The sequence below is a fragment of the Dama dama genome, chromosome 11 (genome assembly GCF_033118175.1).
Source record: "Dama dama isolate Ldn47 chromosome 11, ASM3311817v1, whole genome shotgun sequence".
NCBI lineage: Eukaryota > Metazoa > Chordata > Mammalia > Artiodactyla > Cervidae > Dama > Dama dama.
In genome coordinates this window covers 96,153,380-96,179,309 of record NC_083691.1, presented here as the reverse complement: position 1 = coordinate 96,179,309, position 25,930 = coordinate 96,153,380, and the positions used below count along the sequence as shown (strand labels likewise).

General features: G+C 47.0%; 1 protein-coding gene and 1 long non-coding RNA gene across 35 annotated transcripts in view; one reads left to right on the top strand and one right to left on the bottom strand.

Moving 5' to 3' along the window:
* Positions 1 to 1,139: 1,139 nt before the first annotated feature.
* On the bottom strand, positions 1,140 to 2,292 carry LOC133065144 (uncharacterized). Its single transcript, XR_009694861.1, has 2 exons — positions 2,162 to 2,292; positions 1,140 to 1,419 (listed from the first exon to the last, which is right to left on the bottom strand). It is a non-coding gene; the product is annotated as an uncharacterized LOC133065144 (long non-coding RNA).
* The window catches only part of MAP4K4 (mitogen-activated protein kinase kinase kinase kinase 4), a 151,150-nt gene continuing 127,314 nt past the window's right edge, over positions 2,095 to 25,930 (top strand). For 21 of the 34 annotated variants that reach the window (XM_061155907.1, XM_061155896.1, XM_061155899.1 and 18 more), the window contains exons 1-2: positions 2,096 to 2,253; positions 2,603 to 2,668. In XM_061155907.1, the coding sequence (XP_061011890.1) occupies positions 2,197 to 2,253; positions 2,603 to 2,668 (123 nt within the window). In that variant the 5' untranslated portion in view covers positions 2,096 to 2,196. Of the gene's footprint in view, positions 2,254 to 2,602; positions 2,669 to 25,930 lie in introns of all 34 variants that reach the window. The other 13 variants (XM_061155905.1, XM_061155878.1, XM_061155889.1 and 10 more) reach the window with 1 other exon arrangement.

Below are 25,930 nucleotides of genomic sequence, written 5' to 3'. Positions count from 1 at the left end.
CAATCTGAAAGCTCACACTGACACCAGTCTAACTCTCTGAGTAAATTAGTTACTTTATACTCATAGACAAGTCCACTGCTGTTGGTAGATTAAAAAACAAAATTATTTAGAAGCACCACTAAGAATTCCCTGGCCGTCCAGTGGTTAGGACGAGGTGCTTTCACTGACATGGCCTGGGTTCAATCTCTGGTTGGGGAACTGAGATCCCACAGGTCGTGCACTGCAGTGCCATGCCCCCCTCCCTCCTTCAAAAAAGGCACCATTAAATTCATAGAAACACTTTGCTTACTATGATTTTCCTGATCAATGGATTCCAGGAGTCCCTGAATATATTTTAGCCTTATGAGAGACTCTCAGAGTTGAGAATCTTGGAGTTTTGGGAGACGGAGGAGTGGGAAACATTGTTCTGGTACAAGACTAACTTGACTGAGGCACTTGGTTTGGGGACAGGCTGGTGGGAGTCCCTGCTCCACTTATGGGCTATGCCTTTAAAGACTTTAGGAAAATCCCTTCTCTTCAATACTTTGGCCACTGGATGTGAACAGCTGACTCTGATGATCAGCAGACCCTAATGCTGGGAAAGACTGAAGGCGGGAGGAGAAGGGGTGACAGAGGATGAGATGGTTGGATGACATCCCTCCTCAGTGGACATGAGTTTAAGCTAACTCTGGGAGACAATGAAGGAGAGGGAAGCCTGGAACGATGCAGTTCATGGGGTCACAAAGAGTCTCTCGGACCTGACTGAGAGACTGACCATCAGCTTCTCTTTCAGCTTCCTCAGCCCTAAAATGAGGTTAACATCACCCTAGGGCCATAGGAGGGGTTCAGTAGACACTGTGTGCAAACTAAGAATTGGTAGATAATGATGCCCGTGAAGCCCAACCACAAAGGGCCTTGGAGTTTCATCCTGTGAGGCCCCAGTTCTCAAACTTCCCATCACAGCAACTCAGCATCGCCGCCTGTACAGAGAATGAGGCTTCTCAGGCCTACCCCACACCCCAGATCAAACTCTGGAGGTGGGGTCGGCAATCAGCGCTTTTGCAGTCCCTCTCGGTGATTCTTGGACCTTCACGTTTGAGACACTCTGAGGGAATACGGAGCCATTAGGGTGTTTGGCCAGTGGACTGACAGTGATACAATGACTGTTTGCAGACCATTTATTCACGTTCAACAGGATGAAACTGTCTACTGCTGACTGGCTTCCAAAGTTGCCGGAAGAAGTCCTATCCATGGCTCCTCAGCGATATCTAGGCACAGAACTTGGGTCAAGACTCCTGGTCCACGCCTCGTCCAGAGTGAGGGACTCAGCACGGGCAGTGAAAGGAGCGGTTCGGGTTCAGTTTCCGCCCAAAGTCTCGGGACCCGTCGGCCGAGGGATGCTCGGCGAATCCCCAACTACAGCCAGGTCACCGGTTCAGCCTGGAAAAGAAGAGAAAGGACCAGAGAAGCCGGTAGGGAAACCGGAAACGAGGGTCTTCAGGGGCCAGACTCGGCGGTGGGGGATGCGATGGGAGGAGAGGGGGGCGCGGGCGCCGGGAGGACCCTCCCGCTCTGGGATCCCGGCGGGGCGGGGCGCGGCGGGGCGGGGCTCCGCGGGGGCGGGGGTCGGCCCGCCCCTCCGCCCGAGGCAGGGAGGTGGGGGGTCCGGGCCGGCTTCCCTTTGTCCCGGGTGCGCCCCCCTCCGGCCCCGTGCGCGGTCGCCGCCCGGGCCCCACCCCTGCTGGAGATTCGCGCGGCTGCCCGCGCCCCCCGCCCTGCCGCCTCCGGGCGCGAGCGCGCTTCCGCCCGCTTTTCCTGCCAGAGGAGGAAAGGGGGAGCTGTTCGCTCTCCTCCGAGTACGATTTCGGTGTCCCGTGTCTCCTCCTCCCGCGCCGCCGCCGCCCCCGCCCCCCGCTCATCTTTGTCTGGCGGCCTCGCGCTCCGGGCTCCACACTCGGCGGCGCCGCGGCCCCTGCTCCGGGCCGCTAGTGCAGGCGCGCGCGGGGCGCGGGGCCGGGGCCTGAGGCGCGGGCGACGCCCGGGGGCCTGCCGGCCGCCCCGGCCATGGAGTGAGCGCCGCCGCCGCCCGCCAGCGCTCGCCCCGCCCGCCGCCCCCGGCCTCGCCCGCGGGCCCGCGCCGCCCGCCGGGCCTCCGACGCCCAGAAACACGCCGGAGACCTACTGATCGTGGCCGATCCGCGGAGGCAGAAAGGGAAGATGGCGAACGACTCCCCTGCCAAAAGTCTGGTGGACATCGACCTGTCCTCCCTGCGGGTGAGTGGCGGCCCGGGAACACCCCGGCGCGGGGCGCGGAGCGCGCGGGCACCCGGGGCCGCGCCCTGGCCGCCCGGGCGCTCGGGCGCCGCCGCGGGAAGAACCGCGGGCACGGCGGCCCCTTTGTCTGCCCGCGTCGACGGGTGCGGGGGCCCCGGGGGCGCGACCCTTCGCCGGCGCCGCCGTCGCCCGGGACCCCCGGTCCTCGGATCGCGGCCCTCGGGCTCCGGCGACCCCACCGCGCGAAGCCCACCGCTGGGGTCGCCGCCCTTTCTCTCCGGCTGCCCTGCTTCTTTATTCATTGTTGTGCTGCTTTCCGACGCTCACCCCTCCCCTCTTTCTCCTCCAGGATCCGGCGGGGATTTTCGAGCTGGTGGAAGTGGTGGGAAATGGCACCTACGGACAAGTCTATAAGGTCGGTACGGGCGCCTCCTTTGTTTCCTGGGGACGGGTTGAAACTTCTGGTCCGGGGGCGCCGGGGGATGGACACGCCGCCGCCCGGAGGCCACGCCGCGCGGCTGAAGTTGGGAGAAGGGGCTCGCCTCGCCGTCCCGCTGTTTTTTAGCAGAGTTTATATTCACACTGGCCTGAAAAGACCTCATTTCCTGGCTCTCAGATAAGGAAATAACGCTCCACTCTCGGGCATGCACTTCCATAAAATGGGAAAGCGTTTTTTTTTTTTTTTTTTTTGCATCAGACACCCTACATGTGTCCCCCCCGCCGCGTTTTTCCCAGATCTGGCCTTCGGAGTTGGTGTGTTCATTACAATTCAGAATAGGCAGGCCTCGGCTGTGATTATCCCAAAGCACTGCCTTGGCCTCCTTGAGAATTGTCTTCGTGTTGCCTCGTTTGAATGCTCGCCTGGAGTCCAGGGAGCGGAGTTTGCTGATACCTGGTTTTGCTTTATCACCCGCATACGTTCTACCGATGGGCGCATATTTGGGGGATCAGGGGAGGGCTGTGTGTTTGGGTAGCAGGAGCAGGAAGAATTACAGGGTGAGGATTATACAGTCTGAATTCCAGGAATAACCTGTTTGACAGGTGTGTAATTGAACCAGAAATGAGACAGAGCCCAGGAGTGGTGAGGGTGCCCAGATTTCACACCTACCCCAGGTCTTTTTCTCTTTCTTTTAACACGGCCCCCCCCCCCCCCCCCCCCCCCCCCCGCCCCCGAAACTAACAAATTCGGAGATTCTGAGTCGGCCCCGAGTAACAGACACCTGGTGAGACTAAGTGTGTTGCTGGTCTGATTCCGTGCACGTTGTGGCGATTACAGAGAACTCTGGCTAATGGAGGCACTGGGCCTTGAATGTTTGCAACAGAATGTGAAATTCTCCGTGTTCTGATTTGTTTCTTATTACTGAAGGCTCTCTCCAAGTTATCTGCACCACATCAGGGGTGTTCATAGCTGTTCCCTGTTTTCTAGTTGGATTGGGATAGAAGAAGAAAAAAATCTTATGAAGCAGGGCTTTGTGGTTCGCTGTGAAGAATTGTCATTGTCTGGTGAGAAGTGGAAGAGGGGGGGTTGGAAGCTGACTGTAGACATTTTCTTCGGCCAGATTAAGTGTGGATCCCATTGTCCCTTTTTCTGCTCTGTGAATAGGGTTTATCTATACACAGCTCCAACTTTCCCCCGATCCCAGCCGTGTACTGGCCTGTGGTCTGAACTGGATGGAGTCCGTCTTTTTAGGTGATCTCAAGTGAATCAGCATGTGTTCTGTTGGCTAACAGTTGGGGCCAGGGCCAGGTTTTTGAATTTGAAAGAGAGCCCTGTTAAGCTCGGCCTGCCGGGCTCAACTGAATTTGGAAGCTTTTGGAAAATTTTGAAAACGGTCATGTTGCAACTCCCTGAGTGGTCTGCTAACTGGTTCCAAGACCGTTCTCCCCAGCCTCAGTGTTTGTTTAAGCACTGGTTGGTTTTTCCTAACCGAGTTTTTCTGGCCAGATCCGAGTGGTGACCATCCTCGTCCAAGCGAGTTAGCCAGGGCTTGTTTTTGACGTGGTTACACAGAAGTTGGATTGTTTGTGTCTTCAAGGGTCAGCATGAATGTGAAGGCTGGTGGAAGTAGACCAGAAGCTGTCGTTTTTGTTTTTAAACTGTAAGAGAAAAAGAGAGTGAACCCTGAATGTGTCTTCATGGGTTTAGGAGCCTGGGGGTTCTTAGTGGGAGCAGCTGGGGCAGGTTCACTCCCAAGGTTTCCCCTGCTCCTTCCCTCTGGTTCCATATTCTCTTCCCGAAAGCTTTTGGGATCGATTTGCTAAGCACCAGGTTTGGAAAGCCATTGGGATGGGGCAGTAACAGGCTCTCTGGCTCTCTCCTTACAAAGTCAGTACAATTGAGAAGGAATTCTCATATTATGCAAAGCGGAGGAAACTATAGGAAATCTTTGCAACAATGGCCTGCAGTCTGAAGCAGAACAGGGGAGCTTTTGCTTGCCTGCAGTTGTTTTATTATTACGGAGAATTTGAAACAGACACTGGCGAGGGAGAGGAAGAGGACAGCACCGGCTTCACGGTGACCAGCACATGACTAATCTGGTTTTTTCTGCTATCCTTCTCCCACCTCCATTATCTTCACATAAAACTCAGATGCCATTTCCCCATAAATACTTCAGTTGGTGTTTTTTTTTTTTTTTTTAGGTAGTCTCCATGCTGTTCTCACATCAAAAAAACTGAATTCCTTCCTAGCAAATGTTCAGTTTTTCTTTTTTAAATTGAAGTCTAGTTGATTCGCAGTGTTATGTTAATTTCAGGTGTACAGAAAAATGATTCCGTTATATGTATATGTGTATGTATGTAAATATTCTTTTCCCTCGTAGATTATTACAGACTATTGAGTTACCTGTGCTATATAGTAGGTCCTCATTAGCTGTCTGTTTTATGTATAGTAGTGAGTATATGTTATCCCCAAACTCCTAATTTATCCCCTGTCCCTGCTTTCGTAACCATAAGTTTGTTTCAGATGTTCCGTGCTAAATTTTCCTGATCGTCTTATATATGTTTTCTTACTCTCATGATAAAGTCTTTCATATTTTTGAACTGACCCTGGGAAGTTGAGTCTCTGGTGAAAGAGCAGAAACCGCTAACATCTCCATTTTCCCCCTCCCTTTGTTGTTATTTCTAGAACCATTTTCTTTCTTTTTTTTTTCCTAGAACCATTTTCATCATGCCTAGAAGTGTGTTTAGGGTTTCTGTTGGCATGATTTGCATACAGTGGTTTTGTGATTAGATTATTGACACTCTAGCATTTGTTTGCTCTTCCTGAACATCCATCAGTGTGACTAGTGTCAGAGTTTGGAAATTAAAAGAACAGTTGTAGGTGAAACACCTGTAAGCTGAGCAGCCTGTAGTCCTAGTTTATTTCATTGTTAGATTTTCTGTTTTTTATTTTTTTCTGTAGACTTTTTTAGTGATTAGTGGTTGCTTATTTTTAGAAGAATGTGTTTACATGAAGTGAATGAGTTGAGAGAGGGAGTTTGCTGAGTTTTGATATGTCCTATGAAAATGGCTTTCTTGGGGAGAGTTTAGAATTTTCTCCATTCCTGACTAAAACGGTATGGTTGAACAGTACATAACTTTATTTTTAATAAAAGGATGTGAGACATAGGCTGTATTCTATTTAGAGAAACTTAGTTTTTGCTTTAGGTTTTTGAGGGATCATAGGGAAGGATACTCATAAATTAAAAAGTGAAAAACCCATTGTGAATTTCTGTTTGCAGGGTTTTATTTGGAGTACCATACATTTATAAAAGCAGTGTCTGTAAAATGTTCCTGTGTGTGTCAAGTAGTGCATGTAGTAGATGTAGTGAATTTTAATTATTGTCATCAAAAGGGGGCAATGATAACGGGAAGAATCCAAACTAGGACTGATAGATCGAAGTTCATGTTTGTATCATTGGAGTTTGTTATTTTTAAATTTGGCCGGTTTTGTTTCTTTTCTTGGGGCCGCTACTCTTATTTTGCTTTTTGTGAGCATTCAGTGGCCAGTGGTCCAAAATGTCTTGGATAAAGACAGGAAAATCCTGCACTGGAGAGGCCTGGGGGGTGGGGGTGGGGTGAGGGGGTGGCTAGGGAGCTGAGAATCCAGCAGCCCCCTTGCCTGGAGTCAGGGCTTCCTCACTGGAGGGATGATGAGCGTCTGGACTTTGACTCTGTCCTTCTGGGCTGGAGGCCTTGAAGGTTGAGGAGGAGGAGGCTCCTCCAGGCCTGAAGGTGATGAGTAGAGTTAACCTGAGAGTTGGCCACCTGTTAGGCGCTGTGCAAATGCCGTCCCCCTCTTTTATTGAAAGCGGGGTATGTGTGGCCGAAGGTGACCCTCTGGGAGTGGCAGGAGGGCTCGGGGGTGGTGGGCATCTGGAGGAGGGTTTATTCCTGTTGGTGTTGAGGACGCCCCTAGTTCCTTGACATCAAGGATCCACTGGAAGTTTGGGGGTCTCTGAGAGTAGGAGGCTTGCTCAGGTTTGAAGGAGGAGAAGGTGAGATGGTTGGCCTGGATCAGTGGTCCAGGAGAGAGGAGGGGAAGGCCAGGCCTGGGCAGGGCAGGGCAGGGCAGCAGAGAGAAGAGTGTTGGAATGAGTACTTGGGCTTTTTTCCTTGATCAACTCACTCCCTGTCTGCAAGCTTTGGTGTGATCCTTTACATGGGTCCACTGTTTGCCCGCTGGATGAGAAGGAGCCTTGGGATTTGTTAAAGTACTGAAATTGCTTTCCATTGCTCAGCAGTAAAAGTGCCATGTAAATGGTGTAGCTTTAAAAAATCATCAGTGTAACATTTTGGAGCAGGCACTTAAACTTTTGTGGGGGGGGGGGGGGGGCTGGTTTCTGCAAATGTTACCTTGTCAGGGTAGTGACTCTTGCTCTTAATTAGAGGTAAAGACATTCACTGGGGCACAATGAACTTTGTAGAACTGCCTGTTTTCCTTAAGAGGAGGGTTGATCTGCCTCTGAGTGGCATGTACAGACTTGTTCAGAGACACAGAGTTCCTTCCTGCTGGAAAGATTCCGGGCCTGAGTTTAAGGGAGGTGGAGAGGACACACAGAGGCAAGTGGCTCTCTTAAAAAAAATTATCAACCCAAACTTCCAAAAACTGTTTTGAAATGAAACTAAATCAGGAATGTCAAAAGCCTTGTAGAAAAGCCAACCATCAGATAACACCCTGCCCATGGTAGTTTATTTTTAACTCTTTATTGCTTGAAACTTTGCAATACATTGTTTATTTCTGTAGCTTGCAGACTTGTATTTTGCCTCCCCCTAACCCCCAATGGATCTGAGATATATATCTGTTTCTGTGTATTGACATTATCCAAAAATATTATCCGGGGGCCCTTTTGGTACAGAGTGTGTGTTCATAGATTTTTGTGGACTGACCCTGGAAAAGCAAAGATGATTTTGGGAAAAATAGATCCTACTTTGGAAGTAGGATCCTTCTTTGGAATCCGTGAGCAGGTGTGCTAAACCACGGAATAATCTAAAGTGTTTATCCCCAGGGAACAAAAGAATACTATAAAATGCATTTTAACCTAAAGGTGGGTGCTTTGACACATACATTTCATGTATGGTCTTTTATTTTGTTTCTTTGTTAGTAAATATATACTTTCATCTTGTTATGCATAGCAGCTTGAGCCAAGACATAAATCCAGAATTGGTTAAGAAAAGGGCAAAAAATGCAAGTTTGCAAGCCGAAGGGTTGCCCGCCCTCAGAGCTGTCGGGCGTTCTCTGTCTCAGCTGCGCTGCCTTTAGGGTGCCTGTGCTTTTCAAAAAGCGTTAATAACACTGCTTTCAGTTGTCTCTGTTCTGATGACTTACATTGGCGGACAGCAGTGCATACAAATTATCTCACAAGCGCACGGCTTGCAGACCCAGGTGGCCCGGGTACCAAACGGGACTGTTGCCCAGAGAGCACCACTGGAAGCTTCACTCTCTGTCTTTTAAAGGAAAACGTACAAGAGTGCAGACCAAGAATTCATGGTATTGGAGTCAAGAACTTAATCTGCAGTGGGTTCTCAAAATCGAACACTGCCTGTTTAGAACTTTTTGTGATGATTTTAAGGGTCGAAACAATTTTAGGTCATCACCTTACTGTTTGAAAATCAGGGTTTTAAAAGCTTTGTTTCTCCCACATGTGGCTAGATATATAGCTAGTGGATCACGGGTCATCTTAAAAGTACTTGCAAGTAATTGCTGTAAATATTTAGTATAAACAGATTTTTTGTGAATTCAGGTTGGTTTTAATACCGTTCTGAATTGTCAGTGTTAACATATTGAAAAGCTGTGTTGAACGTTTAATTTGGGACCTGATTTTCATTGGAACATGATTATCAGGGGGGGTAGAGATTCCCAAGTACTTTTAGAAGATTCTGTTTATAGTTATTAATATTCTGGGCTCATAATATGATAACGCAAGAATTGAATCAGGATACATTTGTCGGTCACAACTGAACAACAACATTTTTTGGACTTAGGGAGGGATGGTGAGGAAGAGAATGGGCAATGTTAATATCACCGGTGACCAGCATGCCAGCTGAACGGTCTCAGGTTTTCATGATACTCTGTTAGGAGGCTGGCTCAGTAATAAACGTCAGCTGGCATCGTTCACAAGCAAAGGGAGCGATGTGTTGGCAAGCGCTGAGTTGCGCGGCACTGTTTTCTGTAAGAATTTCAGAAGGAAGGACTAAATGATAAGTTTTAGAACTTCTCAAGTTTTAAAAACTGAGATCTTAGAAACTGACATCTGTGTAGCATCGTGAGGAACTTCGAGCTGATTTCGGGAGATGAGTTAACCACGTGGGGCTGGTGTCCTGCCTCTCAGGGCGCTCACTGCCCTGCAGCCCGAGCTGGGCCCTGCCTGCGTGGTCCGTGTCCATGAACCGGTGCAGGCAGCGTGTTTACCCTCCCGGAGCCAGGGAAGACGGGGTGGACACCGTGTGCCAGACGTGTACCATCCTGAGCTGGCTCTGTCTCCCCAGGCCCTGCACCCAGGCACGGCCCATGCACCCAGACCCAGCTTTCCAGCCTCCATGGGGCTTCTCTGGGCCAACTAGACAAGGAAAGAGACAGAAAATCAGATACAGAAAATACCACCCTGAATCTTTTTTTTTTTTTTAATTTAGTTTATTGGAGTATAGTTCATTCTACAATGTCGTGTTAATTTCTGCTGTATAGCAGAGTGATTCAGTTTTTTAATATATATATATATATATATATATATAATACACATTGTTTTTCATATTATATGCACATTGTTTTCCATTATGGTTTATTATAGCATCTTTAATATAGTTCCCTGTGCTATATATGGTACTACTGTATAAGGTCCTACAAAGATAAACAGTATTGAAACTTAGAGTTGTCCTGCTCCAATATGCTTTTAGTTGATCCATCTGAAATGGACTGCTGTATTTTTAAATTATATGTTTGCATGGGTTTATTCTTGGTTTATTAGTTTTGTACACTTACTGACTACTAGAGATGGTGGTTATGGTTTTTGAACTACTGTTGTGGTCTTTTGTGAAGAATTAGCTGGTATACCTGCCCGCCTCCCTTAGATGAGTATATCATAATTTGGGGTTAAAATGATAATTGCATTATACCGCTTATCTCTGAGCCAAGTAGTCTAATAGGATTCTGTTTTCTGTTTTAAACACTTGAAAAGTTACATCAAATGCCTAGCAGAGTTCAGCTTTTATCAAGTTTTTTTTTTAAACACTTGAGTACGACAGATGACTTATTGTTTCAGATAGCTTATTTTTTGTTGTTCAGTTGTTGTGTCCGGCTCTTTGCGACCCCACGGACTGCAGCATGCCAGGCTTCCCTGTCCTTCGCTATCTCATGGCGTTTGCTCACATTCATCTCTGTTGAGTCGGTGGTGCCATCCAACCATTTCTTCCTCTGACGCCCCCTTCTCCTTTGGCCCTCAAGCTTTCCCAACACCAGGGTCTTTTCCAGTGAGTCAGCTCTTCACATCAGGTGGCCAAGGTATCGGAGTTTCAGCTTCTGTCCTTCCAGTGAATATTCAGGATTGATTTCCTTTAGGACTGACTGGTTTGATCTCCTTGCAGTCCAAGGGACTCTCAAGAGTCTTCTCCAGTACCACAATTCGAAAACATCCACTTTTCGGCACTCAGCCTTCTTTATGGTCCAATTCTCACATCTGTACATGACTACTGGAAAAACCATAGCTTTGATGATATGGACCTTTGTTGGCAAAGTGATGTCTCTGCTTTTTAATACGCATCTAGATTTGTCATAGCTTTCCTTCCAAGGAGCCTATAGATTCACTTTTTTCTCCCTGGAGGAGAGCTGGCCAGGTATACGTGCCCCGACCTTGGTGTGTCTTAGCTCTGGTCCTGGACCATCTGTTTCCTGGATACCTCAGTCTTTTTTTTTTTTTTTTTTGGTTTACTGCCTTAACTTTCCTGAAGCACATCCTCCAGGTGCAAAAATTTTGTCTTTGGATGGCTGAAAATGTTTGCATTCTACCTTCGCATGGGATTTATATATTAGCTGGTGGAAAATATTGTTGGCTGGAAATCCATTTTTCCCTTGGAGTTTTGAAGACACTGCTCTTCTATTTGAGTGTGACCTGTTCTAACTTCTTTGGGGAAGCTTTTAGCATATTCTGTTTATTCCTGATGTTCTTAGATTTTGTGATTGTCGTGTATTGTCATTCACTGTTTCAAGAGCTTGGTTAATTCTTTTCATTAGGAGCTGCCCTTTTCTTCTGGGAAATTTTTCTTTTTTCCCCCTTCAAATTCCCAGCCTTCTCTTTCTGAAAGTCCTATTAGTCACCTCTTTGATTTATTTTCTTATCTTTTCCTCTATTGTTATGTAGTTTTCAATCTTTTTTGTCTTACTATTATGAAATGTCTTTGACTTTCCATTTCAATGTTTCTATTGAATTTTAAGCCTTGTCATATTTTTAATTTATGAGAAGCCCTTTTTCACAGTTTTTTTTTTTTTGTAAACTGCATCTATTCTTTCTTGGATTTATTTCTTATCTATCTGAGGATATTGCGTGTAGATATTTTTGGTTGGTTGGTTTTCTTGAGCTCCTGTATTATTTTCCCTTTTCCTCCAGATTTCATTTTTCTTGTTTGTTTATTTGGGTCTCTATATATTAGTGTGTGTGTATCCTTTTTCAGATTCTTTTCCCTGATTGGTTATTATAAAGTACTGCGTATTGTTTCTTATGCTATACAGTAGGTGCTGGTTGGTTTTCTGTTTTACATGTAGTGATGTGTATATGTTCATCCCAACCTTGTAAGTTATCGCCGTTGTACCACACCAGCCTCCTGGAGACAGAGAAGTCTGTTCGACAGGTTTGTTTCTTTAATCAGCTTTCTTGAGGTGTATTTTACGCACTCTGGAGCTCACCTGCCTCAAGCCTGCCTTTCAGGCATCTTTGGTAAACGTGCTGAGTGGCATGACTGTTACGTGCTGAGTGGCATGACTGTTACCGCAAGTCAGCGTTCAGCACGTCCCTCGCCCTAGCTAGGTCCCCTCGCCCCTTTCACTGTGAACCCCCTGTTCCATCCCAGGGCCCCAGACAACCGCCCACCTATTTTCTGTCTATAATTTGCCTTTTTGGAACATCGTGTATAAATAAAACCATGGCGCATGTGGCCGCTGGTGTGTGATTCCTTTCACTTTGCATAAAGTTTCAAGGTTTGTCCACGCTGGTGAGCGTGGTAGTCTGTCCCTTTGTGTGGCTGGATGGCATCCGGGGTGTGGACAGGCTGTGTTTTGTCCACTGGTTTGCCAGCTGATGGACGTCGCGCTTGTTCCTAGGTTTTGGCTGTTGGGCGGAGCGCCTTCTGCAGGTGTCTGAGCCTGGCATCTGAGATGCTTCCCGAAGAGCTGCACCTGGAACCTTATGTAGAGGGAGAAAAGAGACGGGGCGCTGGCCTGCCCGGGTCTCCCCCTTCGTGGTCAGCATAACTCATCACCTCCTGGTTCTGATGACCCAGCCCCTTCCCTTGAAACCATTACCTTTCCCGCCCTCAGTGTTAGTCATCGCTATAAGTTTAGATCATTCCTAAACATGAAAAGTTCCTTATCACAGTAAAGACAAACTGCTTACTATCAGTGAGGTCAGTGGTATTGGGAACTAGACCAAACCAGTTCTTCTTCTCGCATTTGTTGGGGGAGTCCCTTGTCCAGCGCCAGCCGTTTGCCCTGGGATGCTGAAGACTGGAGTTTTCCTTTATCTCAGACAGAAACCATTGACTCACCAGGATTTTAAAAAACATAACAAAATCTATTATCCTAGGTCAGAAGGGTGTGTACGAAGTTAAAGAAATGATTTGTTGCTTTATATGGGGGAATACAGGACTTCCCAGGGGACTCAGTGGTAAAGAATCCGCCTGCCAATGCAGAACATGCAGGAGTCAGGGGTTCGATCCCTGGGTTGGGAAGATCCCCTGGAGGAGGAAATGGCAACCCACTCCAGTATTTCCAGTATTCTTGCCTGGAAAATCCCATGGACAGAGGAGCCTGGTGGGCTCTGGTTCGTGGGGTTGTGAAGACTTGGAGATGATGCTGCACACAGCATACACAGGCTGGGGGGGAATACAGTTATTCCTTTGATTTTCCTCAGCTGTACCTTGTAGGGTATTTTTTCATCTTTCATTCTAAAGAACTCTTATGATATCTTTTATTAGAGACTTGAATGCATTCAGGTCAAATCTAAATTTTAATACTAGGATACTTTTGGAAAATTCTTGTACTTAGAGCTTTCATTCTTACCTGCTTGTGATACTGACAGTCCAGAGGGTTGCAAAGAGTCAGACATGACTGAGCACACACATATGATCTAATAGAATGCTGTTAACGGGGACTTCCCTGGTGGTCCACTGGTTAAGAATCCATGCTTCCACTGTAGAGGCGAGGATTCGATCCCTGGTCAGGGAACTAAGATCCTGCATGCCGCATGGTGTGGCCAAAAAAAGAAGAGAATACTGTTGGCAGTCAGAACCTGTGGCGCACCAGTAACCCTGGGACCCTCTGTAGCTTCGGGGTAGTTTGCTGACTATTCAGTTGGGAGATCTCAGGTCAGAGACTGGGTGTTACCCGGGTCAGGTCTGTGCATCAAGGGACATAGGAGTTATTGGGACCCCGAGTCAGGCAGTGAGGACGGCCTGCCTGGGGTTGAGGATGTGCATTCAGGTGGCGCAGGCTTTTCTGGCTGTATTCTTCCCCTGTGGGGGTCCGCCTGCTGTTTTAGGGCCTTTCCTGTTTGAACCTGGCGAGTGAGGATACCTCAGTTTTCTCTCTGTGTGTCTCCTCCTAGTTCCCGGAACAGACTTGTAGGCGTTCAGCTCTTTCTTCTTTCCTGTCTTGGGGGCTTAGCATCTGTCCGGCGTGTTGCTGTTTGTGAGAGATCTGAGCCTGCTTTGCCGGCAGCAGTCCTTCCACTCGTCTGTTAGTCTGTTGCTGGCTGTGGACATGGTGAGCCAGGCACCAGGCCGGGCTCCTTCTTGGTTTTGTTCAGTCGCTCAGTTGTGTCTGACTCTCTGCGACCCCATGGACTACAGCACTGCAGGCCTTCCTGTCCTCCTTTGTCCCCCGGAGTTTGCTCAAACTCTTGTCCGTTGAGTTGGTGATGACATCCAACCTTCTCCTCTCATGTTGCACCCTTCTCTTCCAGCCTTCAATCTTTCCCAGTATCAGGATCTTTTCTAATGAGGTGGCTCTTCACATCAGGTGGCCAAAATACAGCATCTGTCCTTCCAATGAATATTCAGGACTGATCTCCTTTAGGATTGACTAGTTTGATCTCCTTGCAGTCCAAGGGACTCTCAAGAGTCTTCTCCAACACCACAGTTCAAGAGCATCAATTCTTTGGCGCTCAGCTTTCTTTTTGGTTCAAGTCTATATGGACCTTCTTGGTGGCAGTGAACAAGAAAAGTGGTCCGTGCGCCATCCGGCAGCAGGTAGCCCTGAGTTTGAGGCGGATGATGTGGCTGGTGGGAAAGAGCGGGGAGGGCGGGGGCGGGAGGAGGTGCGTGGGAGCCTATAAGTAGGCTAAATCTGATAGAATCGACATTGTGATACACAGTGAAGCTTTATGATTTAAATTCAGTCTCTGGCTGAGGCAGAGATGGGTGAGGAGCCTTGGAGCTGATGACTCATCGTCCTGGTTAATGGAATAGAGATAAGAGGGGTGTGATCCATTGATTATGGTAATTGCCAGCCCCTTTCAGTTTTCCCAGAGCCTGTGTCTCTTGAGGCCTTGCATCCTCTGTCTGCTGCTCTTGTGGTGTCTGGACTCTCCTGAGTTTGCAGCTCTCCGTGGAGCCCTCCTCAGCACCCCCATGGAGAGTAGGGTGGGGAGGGCGTGCTTGTCAGACCTTGGGGTGTCCTGTGAGCAACCTGCGGTGCTCATATTTGAGATGAGCGACATCTGTCATTTTTTTCGCCTCGCTCCTCTCAGTTATTTTCACTTTTGTTTCCCTCGTTACTGCTTGACGCTTCTTAGCAGTACTGGCTCCATCACCGCTGCTCTTATACTTTGACATTTGCTTGCGGACGTCCTGGGCTTGAAATAAAGATACTGTACTCCTGTCCTCCGTGCAGTGCTGGGCAGTAACGTACACAAGAGCACCGCCACTGGTCCAGGGTGCACGCATGTGATCGTTTTCACCAGATGCATGAACTGACTTACGTGATTGGACATGTGAACACATATTGGCATCTTTGAAAGTTCGCGACTAGAAGGTCTGTATTTAGGTGACTTCAACCTAGATAGCACATTAAAAAGCAGAGACATTACTTTGCCAACAAAGGTCCGTCTGGTCAAGGCTATGGTTTTTCCAGTGGTCATGTATGGATGTGAGAGTTGGACTGTGAAGAAAGCTGAGCGCTGAAAAATATGATGCTTTTGAACTGTGGTGTTGGAGAAGACTCTTGAGAGTCCCTCGGACTGCAAGGAGATCCAACCAGTCCATCCTAAAGGAGATCAGCCCTGGGTGTTCATTGGAAGGACTGATGCTGAAGCTGAAACTCCAATACTTTGGCCACATCATGCGAAGAGTTGACTCGTTGGAAAAGACCCTGATGCTGGGAGGGATTGGGGGCAGGAGGAGAAGGGGACGACGGAGGATGAGATGGCTGGATGGCATCACCGACTCGATGGGCATGAGTTTGAGTAAACTCCGGGAGTTTGTGATGGACAGGGAGGCCTGGCATGCCGCGATTCATGGGGTTGCAAAGAGTCGGACACGACTGAGTGACTGAACTGAACTGAACTGTATTCAGAGTTATACAGTCGTAGCTGCATTTTGGAACATATTCATTACTCCAAAGCAGAAATCCCATATCCCAGTCCTCCTTTTTACATTTCTCACCTCAGCCCCAGGCTACTACTAATCTACTTTTATTGTTGTTCGGTTGCCAAGTTATATCTGACTCTTTGCTACCCCACGGGCTGCAGCATGCCAGGCTCCTCTATCCTTCACTATCTTCCAGAGTTTGCTCAAGTTCATGACCATTGAGTCAGTGATGCCACCCAACCATGTCATCCTCTGCCTTCTATCTCTATAGATTTACCAATTGTACACATTTCATATAAATGCAATCACACAGTATGTGTTTTGTGAACACTTAGCGTGTGTTTGAGGTTCGTCTGTGTTGTAGTAGGACTTCCCTGGTAGCTCAGCTGGTAAAGAATCTGCCTGCAATGCATGAGGCCCTGGTTCGATTCCTGGGTCGGGAAGATTCATTGGAGAAGAGAAAGGCTACCCACACTAGTATTCTTGGGCTTCCCTGGTGGCTCAGCTTTTAAAGAATCTGCCTGCAATGTGGGAGACCTGGGTTTGATTCCTTGGGTTGGAAAGATTCCCTGGAGAAGGGAAAGGCTACCCACTCTAGTATTCTGGCCTGGAGAATTCCATGAACTATTTCATGGGGTTGCAAAGAATTAGACATGGCTGAGTGACTTTCTCTTTCACTGTATTGTAGTATGTATTGGTACGTCACATCTTTTTGTTGCAGAATAACATTCTGTTGAATGGATATACTAGTTTTATTTATTATTCAGTTGAGGGTCTTGTGGACTGTTTCTACTTTTGGTCAATTAGGAATACTGCTGCTGTGAACATTTGTGTACAAGTTTTGTATAGACTGTTTTCATTTTCTTGGTTTTCTATCTAGGAGTAGAATTGCTTTTACTGTCACATGTTAACTCTAACCTTTAGAGAAACTGCTAGTTTTCCAAAGCAACTGGACCGTTCAGCATCCCCACCAGCAGTGTATGAAGGTTCCAGCTTCTGCACCTCCTCACCATACTTCTCATCATCTATTTGATTATAGCCATCCTAGTGATATCTCATTTTAGTGGTTTAGATTGCTTTTCTCTGATAACTAATAATGTTGAGCATCTTTTCACATGCTTGTTGGTCATTTGAATATATTAGGAGAAATGGTATTCCTATCCTTTGCACATTTTAAAATTGTGTTTTTTGTTTTTTAAAGTTTTTCAGTTCTAAGAATTCTTTATGTATTCTGGATACAAGTCTTTTGCCAGATGTATGATTTGCAAAGATTTTCTCCCATTCTGTGGGTTGACTTTTTGCTTTCCTGATGGTGTACTTTGAAGCACAGAAGTGTTTAATTTTGATAAAGTTCAGCTTACTGTTTCTTCTGCTTTGTGTGCTTGTGGTGTCATATCTAAGAACCTAACTGCCTAAGCTAAGATTATTGAAGATTTCCTCCCATGTTTTTCTTTTAAATTTTATAGTTTTGACTTATATTTAGCTGCTTGATCCACTTTGAATTAATTTTGTGTAGATTCTGAAGTAGGGGGTGCAGCTTCATTCATTTGTGTGTGGATATCCGGTGGCCCAGCACCCTTTGTTGAAAGGACTATTCCTTTCCCATTCAGTTGTTTTGATACACATGTCAAAAACCAGTTGACCTTAAATGTGAGCCTTTCTGAACTTTTCTTCCTTATTTAAATGTCTGAACTCTGAATTCCATTCCACTACATCCCCTTGATCTCTGTATTTATCCTGTGCAGTACCACACGGTTTTGATTACTGTAGCTTTGTGGGAGGTTTGGGAATTGGGAAGAGTGAGGAGTCCTCCAAGCTTGTTCTTGAAAAGGACTACTTAATTTGCTAATTTTTCACTAATGACTAACTGTGGTACATACTTTCAAGATGCTTTTCTGGCATTTGATAAAAGTTCTGTCAGTTAGAACTTACTCCTCTCATGATGGAAGATCTATTGTTTTGCAGACTAATGTGTCTATTCATGTGTGTGTGTGTGTGTGTGTATGTGTGTTCATCTCCTCAGTTGCACCCAACTCTTTGTGACCCCATAGAATATAGCCCTCCAGGCTCCTCTGTCTATGGAATTCTCCAGGCCAGAATACTGGTGTGTTTTGCTATTTCCTGCTCCAGGGGATCTTCCTGATCCAGGGATCGAATGCATGTCTCTTGTGTCTGTTACATTTGTAGGCAGATTCTTTACCAATCAGATCACATAGACAGTTCCCACCCCATCCCCCTGTATTTGTGAGAGAACATCTAGAGATACTCTTGGTTCCTCCTGCAAATGCGTTAAGGAATGATTTGATAATGTCACTGATTCTTTCAAAATCTTTATAAATTAAGTACCATACAGTACAGCAGAGGAAAAATAAATAAAAGATGCAAGGAAATGGAACCAAGCCAAGCTGTCTAGATATGAAATAGCTCTCCCTAGATTAAAAATTTTTTAATTTTTTATTTTTTAATTTTATCATTTCTTACAAAATTTTCACTGTAGAAAATTTCACTGTAGAAAGTCTATTCCAGATATGTACAAATATATACTTAGATAATATACCTATCATTATCAGAAGCATAGAGAACTGTGTTTCTTAAGGAAAATCAAAGACTCTGGCCCTGAAACACTAAGAAATAGTTTGCCTTGAACCTCAGGGGTTGATGAATCAAAAATTTCTGTTATAGCAGAATCTTTGATATGCCTAAAATATGTCATCTAAGAGGAAAAAAATGTGCATTGCTAGCGCAGTATTTCAGTTTGAATGATAAATGAAGAAGTTCCTACCTCCCATCACCAGAAATAACAAATACCCAAGGATCTTTCCATTGCAGTTATAGTCTGGAAACTCAGCTGGCCTTGGGACGGAGCAGGTTGTTGAAAATCTTCAGGAGCCTTACTCATGCACTTACACATGAGTGCAGATAAATCTCAAATCCAACCCAGTGTGATGCTCTAAGCAACAGTAGTGACTTCAAGGCACTTTGGAAGTCTGATGGTGCTGCGTAAATGCTACAAAATGGTCTTGTCAGATTTAGTTTAACACTTACTATTCTTATACTCTGGAAACATAGTTTTTAACTTTTTAAACTGCTTGTTTATAAATAACTAGGAAAAGAGGAACTACCCAGAACACAGATTTCATCCGTGCACACCCGTGCAACCTGCTCAGACTAAATTACAGGGAAGGGAGCTTTTGCTAAAATGCATTTCCTCTACTTGTGAAGAAACCGTTGAGAAATGAACTTTAACTCTGAGAAGATTATGCCATCTTGTACAACATATTTTGGGCTTCCCTAGTGGCTCAGTCAGTAAAGAGTCTGCCTGCAAGGCAGGGGACCCAGGTTCAATCCCTGGAGAAGGAAATGGCAGCCCACTCCAGTATTCTTGCCTGGAGAATTCCAAGACAGAGGAGCCTGGTGGGCTACAATCCATGGGGTCACTAAGAGTCAGACACAACTGAGTGATAACACACACACACACACAATGTGTTTATACTTAATGGATGTAATTATCTTACATTTCAAATGAGCCCCTCTTCCCCCCAAAAGAGTTTAAGAAATATATTCCTCAACTGTCTTCTGTAATTAATCAAGGAAATGTGCTTTCATCAGCAAATTGTGGGAAAACTGTGAAGTTCCTATGAAGTTTATCACTGATATCAATCAACCCTGAATAAGCATGGAAATTAGGTATTTATGGCATTAGTGCCCTTATAAGAAGAAGAGACCAGGTACATCCCTGGTGGTCCAGTGGCTAAGACCCCACACTCCCAATTCAGAGGGTCTGGGTTTGATCCCTGGTCAGGGAACTAGATCCCACATCCCACAACTAAAGATACTGCATGCTGAAACTACAATCTGGTATAGCCACATAAATAAATAAAAATTTAAAAAACTTGATTGTACAAAAAATGTCTAATCAACGATTAATTGCAGTGTCATCAGCTGAGAGTTAGGAGTTTTCATCTGTGTGTTTGGATGGATGATAATAAGAAAAGGGTAAGTCAAGTCATGGGGCTTCCCTGGTAGCTCAGAAGGTAAAGAATCTGCCTGCAATGCAGGGGACCCGGGTTTGATCCCTAGGTTGGGAAGATGCCCTGGAGAAGTCAGATATATGTCAGCTTTGGTTTTAGGTGGTCAGATGCCTGGATTCACATATGGCAACACGAGACCCGCTTTACTTAGCTCAGCAGGAAATGAGGGTGCGGCCTGGAGGAAACCACGCGTCTCCGGCATGGGCTTTGCAAGCTTCTCATTGGTGTTGAGGAGAGTAAGTGAAGTGTATTTCCTTCCCCAAAATGGTGGTGATGAAGTGGAAATAAGATCTGTATACAGGTGAACTAACCAGATTGGGTCTGATGTTTACATGTCAGAAGAGGGAATTTGAAGATGAGTTCCAGTTCTCAGGAAGCATAAAACAAATGATGGGATTTGAGCGTTGTGCCAGAGGTTAAGGTTCTGCTACATGTCACTTAGTTTCTTTATGTGGACTGCTTTTTCATGTCAGTGGGTCACACACGTGGGACAGTGTCCAGGGGGTGTCATCTGCAGCGCTTGAGAGCTGAGGGTGTTCCGCACACTGGTTTTGGTGGGTTTAGGAAGAATCAGGATGTGCTGAGCCCAGTGAGGACTCCTTAGACTTTGCTCCAGAGATGTGACTGTATAAATGAATGGGAATGTGCAGACGAACACTCATAAGAGAAAACAGGCTGGACATTGGAGACTGGACGGATCTGTGGGAGTTTTGGAACCGATATGATTTATTTGAGTTAGTAAAGAGAGGGGCCATCTTGGTGGTATATTAAAAAGATAAAAATGAGATCTTTTGTATATGTATATATATTTCTTAATTTTATTCCTTATTTCACGTATGAATAATTTGTAATGTTGAATAAATTGCCTTCAATCACATAGCTAGTAGGCAGTGGATAAACTGGGTGTTAAGACTTTTCAGTTGACTCAAGTTTAGCACTTACCCATTTTGCAGGCTGTTTCCCAGAGAATTGGCAGGTTGATTTGATAGGCAAGGTGTGACCAGGTGGGAGGGCGTGGGGCCCTGGAAACCCAGTGGGATGAGGGTCGGATGGGAGTTGGGGTGGGGTTGACAGGCAGAGGAGGCAGAGGTTGCCAGCCCTGAAGGCCCACACCCCCCAGTTTTCTGCGCCTCCTTCACTGTTGTTGTTCAGTCACTGAGTCGTGTCCAGCTCTTTGCGGCCCCGTGGACCACAGCACGCCGCACTTCCCCGTCCTTCAGTGTCTCCCTCGGTTTGCTCAAGCTCGTGTGCATCGAGTCCGTGATGCCATCCAGCCATCTCATCCTCTGTCACCCTCTTCTCCTCCTGCCTTCAATCTTCCCAACATCGGGGTTGGGAAGTGAGTTTTCAGTGAGTCTGCTCTTTGCATCAGGTGGCCAAAGTATTGGAGCTTCAACATCAGTCCCTCCAGTGAATATTCAGGGTTGATTCCCTTTAGGATTGACTGATTTGATCTCCTTTGGTACTTTTCAATCTTTTTTTAAAAAATAACTTAAATATGTTTTTTGTTCGGCTGCACCGGCATTAGTTGTGGCATGTGGAATCTAGTTCCCTGACCGGGGAGCCAGTTCCCTGACCAGGTATCGAACCTGGCCCCTCTGCATTGGAAGCACAAAGTCTTAGCCACTGGACCACCAGGGGAGTCCTGGTGCTTCTTAACCTTTAATGTGCACTTGAGTCAGCTGGGGAGCTTGTTAAAATGCAGGTTGTCATCCAGCTGTCTGGGATGGGGCCTGGGGGGGGTGGTCTGTGTGTCTGAAACGCTTTCTGGTGATGCTACAGTAGCTTTGCACTTGGCTTACTAAGGACCTAGAAAGAGGTTCCAGGGGGAAGTCTTGGGAGGCAGCCGACTTAGACCAACCTTACATCGGAACACAGCTGTTAGGGTGGCCTGGTTGTGCGGGGATTGTCTGATCTGTGTGGTGTCACGTGTCTTGTGTTATGGCTTTGTGAAGGGACCTTGGGCTTTGAGCATCACAGAATGTGGAGGTAGAGCAGGCTGCTAGAGATTCTGCCTCCTGACGCCGTGGGTGACGGGTGAGCGCAGTGAGGGATCTTGGGGCCTGGTCAGGACTAGGGTCCCCGCCCCCCTCGGGGCTTCCTTTCGGTCTGTCTGGGTTGAAGGCAGTGCAGTGGGGTGCTGCCCCGCCCATCCGGTTTGGTGATTTGGTGACCTGATAAAAGTCAGAATAGGAAACCGATGATGGTTCTCACTCCCTTCCAGTTTGTAGCGAGCTTCAACAGTAAGTGTTTCAGAGGGTGAATGAATAGAGGAGAGAGCCAAGTTTCTGGGTGAGGTGGTCATGGAGTGGCTGGCGGCTGGGATTGTGCCAGAGCCCTGGTGCTGGTTCCCGGTGAATGTAGACCCCACGGTGGGGGCTCCAGAGCCTGGCAAGAGTCTGCCAGATGGCAGCTGGGTTCTGAATTGGGCTGGGGCAGGTGTGAATATAATCAAGTGGAGAGCTGGGGGGAGACTTGCTTTTCGGTTCTTGATCACGTGCTCTTGCAGAACTGGGGAGCAGGCAGCAGACGGTGTCCTCTGCCTGTCTGTTGTTGGAACAGAGGGCGGGCCGCTGGAATGGGGTGGGCAGAGTGTGGAGATATAAAATGCTGTGCAGAGAGAAGCAGGGGAGAAGTGGGCGGAGCGGTGTGTGGCTTGGTGGTCTTTAGGTGTGGGTCTTCTGTGAGGCTCGTGGGTGAGGCCAGTGGTTTTTATGCTGATGTCTCAGAATCGTATTCACAGGATGGTCCTGGGTTGGCCAAAAAGTTCATTTGGCTTTTTCCATGAGATGCTGCAGAAAAACCCAAGTGAACTTTTGGGCCAACGCAGTAGTTCTGGCAAGAACTTGAGGCAGCCTGTAGTTCCATCTCCCTCATTTGCCCAGAAAACCCCACTGAAGGACCCAGAGAGGTGGGGGGCACAGAGGCTCACAGTAGGAGAGGCGGACAAGCTGAGGGGGAGGTTGCCAGAAAGGACATTGACTTTTTTTTGCCTAAAATGACTCGTTGCCACTCTCACTTTCTCTCACCCTTACTGATTAAAAAAAAACACACACACTTTTGCTGAGTTCCTGTTACATGCAGGCACTGTCATAAACATGACTCTTGCTGTCATTTTCCTTTGACTTTTGGATGGTGCTTCCTGAAAATTCAGAGATGCAGGCTCATGAATTCAGTCATCTTTTGTGACTGTTTGCTTAATACAAGAATAGTTACTAGATTTGTCTTAGGCTTTAATTTGGAAAGCAAGTGGAATTATTGCCGAATTTCTGGTTTTGGCAGAATTAATAGCAGATTTTTGCAGTCTGTTGCATCAGGCTGGTCTTTAGAGACCATTTTATTACTCAGTTTTTCTGTGTGGCACATTAATAAAAGCCATGTGTAAAATTTTGTCCTTTGAAAGCTTGGTACTCTAGATGAGTTGCCTTTAGCACTAATCGTAGGAGCTCTCTTACCATGAATTCAGCAATCTCAGCATCTAAAAAGCACAGAAATAACACTTCGATTCTACAGATGTGTGCTCGGCACTGAGCCGTATCCGATTCTTTGTGACCCCCATGGACTGGAGCCCACCAGGCTGCTCTCTCCATGGGATTTCCCAGTCAAGAACACTGGAGTGGATTACCATTCTCTTCTCCGGGACATCTTCCTGACCCAGGGATTGAACCTGCCGTTCTTTACCGCTGAGCTCCTGGGGCTTCTCTTACGGTTCTCTTGCTGTTACTGAAGTTCGCTTAAAACAACTCACTTCAGGGGAACACAGGGCTTCCCTGGTGGTTCATATGGTAAGGCATCTGCCTACAGTGCGGGAGACCAGGGTTTGATCCCTAGGTTGGGAAGATCCCCTGCAGGAGAAAATGGCAAGTCACTCCAGCATTCTTGCCTGGAGAATCCCCATGGACAGGGGAGCCTGGTGGACTACCCTCCATGGAGTCGCAAAGAGTTGGACACAACTGAGCGACTAATACTCTCAGAGGAACACAAGTTCAGTACATTGTGGAAATCTGATTATTAGCTATTTGAGAGAAAAAAGTAAAGCAAAGTCTGCTTTTTTTTTTTTTTTTTCACCCCTTCATCCCATTATCCACCGCCCCCCCATCCCCCCCATCCCCTAGATGAGAAGTTCATGAATTACTATTAATTTTCTGACTAGCTTAGTTTTCAACTGTGTTATGTTGGAGTTTCTCCCTTTGGGAGTTTGCCGTTGACTTCTGTGGTTTATGTAGACCTTTCTCCTCATAGCTGTGACTTTATATGTATTAATATCAGTGCCTTTATTTGAGGGCATTTCCAGGGGGTGCCTGTTCTGCTTCTGGGGGAAGAGCTGTGGAGGCTCTGGAATAAAAGGGTTTCAGAACCAGCCATTTCCTGCCCATGTTCTCTGTGATCCATGCAACCAACGAGATGGGCTTGACCTTGCCTGCACCCAGCATTGGCATAGTTGTGGACGTGGACCCATCTTATCTGAGGATGTTCCCCCATGTTTTATGTGTATAATACAAATATCTTGTATAAACTAATATACTAGTAGTTGTAAATACTGTAGTAGATATCAAGTTCCTGAAGATGTTTGGTTGTATATAGAAAGAAAAATAGGCTTTGGATAAGCAGACAGCGTGGGTCAGGCAGATTATGATCTGCTTTTTGCACAACCTCTCAAGACTCCTAGAATCACCATTTCTGTTTCGAGGGGGCGATGCCTGCAGCAGTGAGCGCCTTGTGAAGCTGGCGTGCCTTCCGTGTGGACCCCTCACCTGGAGGGTGCAGCCTGCAGGCTTCGAGGGTTCATGGCATTAACTACTTACTGCCGGGTTCTCTGTCGCCAGCCCTGTTCTGTTCTCTCAGCTTAGTTGAGAGAGGTTGAGAAGGAAGCCATAAGTTGCCGTGGTGTCAGATGGCCTTAGTGGTGGAAGGGCCCTGAGCTAGCCCGTGCCTCTTCCCCCGCCTTCAGAAGGCCCTCCCCAGCAGAGCATCCCGGCTGGCCCCTGGGCCTTGCTCCTGGCCAACTCAGGGTCCGGAGCTCACGGTCACTTTGTGTACATCACTCATGGTTGGAGATGCAGGCCGGTGTTTTCTTCTCAGCAGCCTCTGCTCTGGTGGGTGATGACTGACTGGCCAGGTGATGGAATCCTCATTCCTGTGTCCCCAGGGCTCCTTAACGTTAGACTGGGCATCTTCAGTCCTTCCAGTGCTCTTCGTGTCTCTGTGCGTCCCTTGTAGGGGACGATGGCTCCAAATGCGTTCCAGTGGATCACAACCTCAGTGACGCCCGTGGTGCTCAGGAGTGGACCTGTGTCCATGGAAGCCCTGGATGGCCCTGATGGACTCCCATAGCAGGCAAAGCCCTGAGGTCAGTGCCCAACAGAGCTTCAAGGTCAGGGATTTCCTTCAGCGCTGCAGTGTGATAGGATCAATTGTGTTGAGCTGGTCGCGTCCTCTCTGTGGGCCTCAGATTCCTTTTCTACAAAAGGAAGGGGTGGGCCAGTGTGGGCCTGTTCATTTCTAAAATTTGGAGTGCTTGCACAAGGCAGCCTTTTTTTTTTTTTGTTAAGCTTTTTATTTTGTATTGGAGTAAAATCAGTGAACAATGTTGTGATAGTTTCAGGTGAAGCAGTGAAGGGACTCAGCCATACATATACATGTATCCATTCTCCCCCAAGCTTTCCTCCCTTCTAGGCAAGGCAGCCTCTTTTCAAACCTTTTAAGTCTAAGTTGGTTTCTTGGTTTGGTATTTTTGCCACATTTTCTGCAATCCAAAGATTCTCTCTTTGGAGGGAATGACAGACAAAATCAGCTTTGGGTCTAGATGATTCTGTCTCAGCCGTGGGACACTGACCCTACGAAGTTACAAAACCCGCCCCCTCTCCCCCCAGACCTGCGGATGAGATGAGGCCCAGAAGTGGGTTTTTTTTTTAAAATAAGGCTCAGTAAAGGACTGAACGTGGGCTTCCCGGGGGGCACAGTGGTAAAGATTCCACCTGCCAGTGCAGAGACATTTGTTCGATCCCTGGGTTGGGAAGATCCCCTGAAGGAGGAAATGGCAGCCTACTCCAGTAATCCTGCCTGGAGAATCCCGTGGACAGAGGAGCCTGGTGGGCTACAGTTGCTAGAGTCAAACACAACTCAGTGACTGAACACACACTCGCAAAGGACTGAACAGCCAGGTTTGGAATATCTGAGCTTCAGATGCACTCGCTGCTTCTAACTAGTGAGGTATTTGAGTATGAAAGAGACCTGTCTGGGACTGACTTCAGAACAGTCCAGGGCGAGGAGGAGGAGGTGGCTGGGAGTAAAGAAGCCGCCAGCATGGCTGCATGCTGATGATGATTAAAACTGGGGGTCTCCTGGGGGTTATTCTCCTTCCTGCTCTGTGTGTT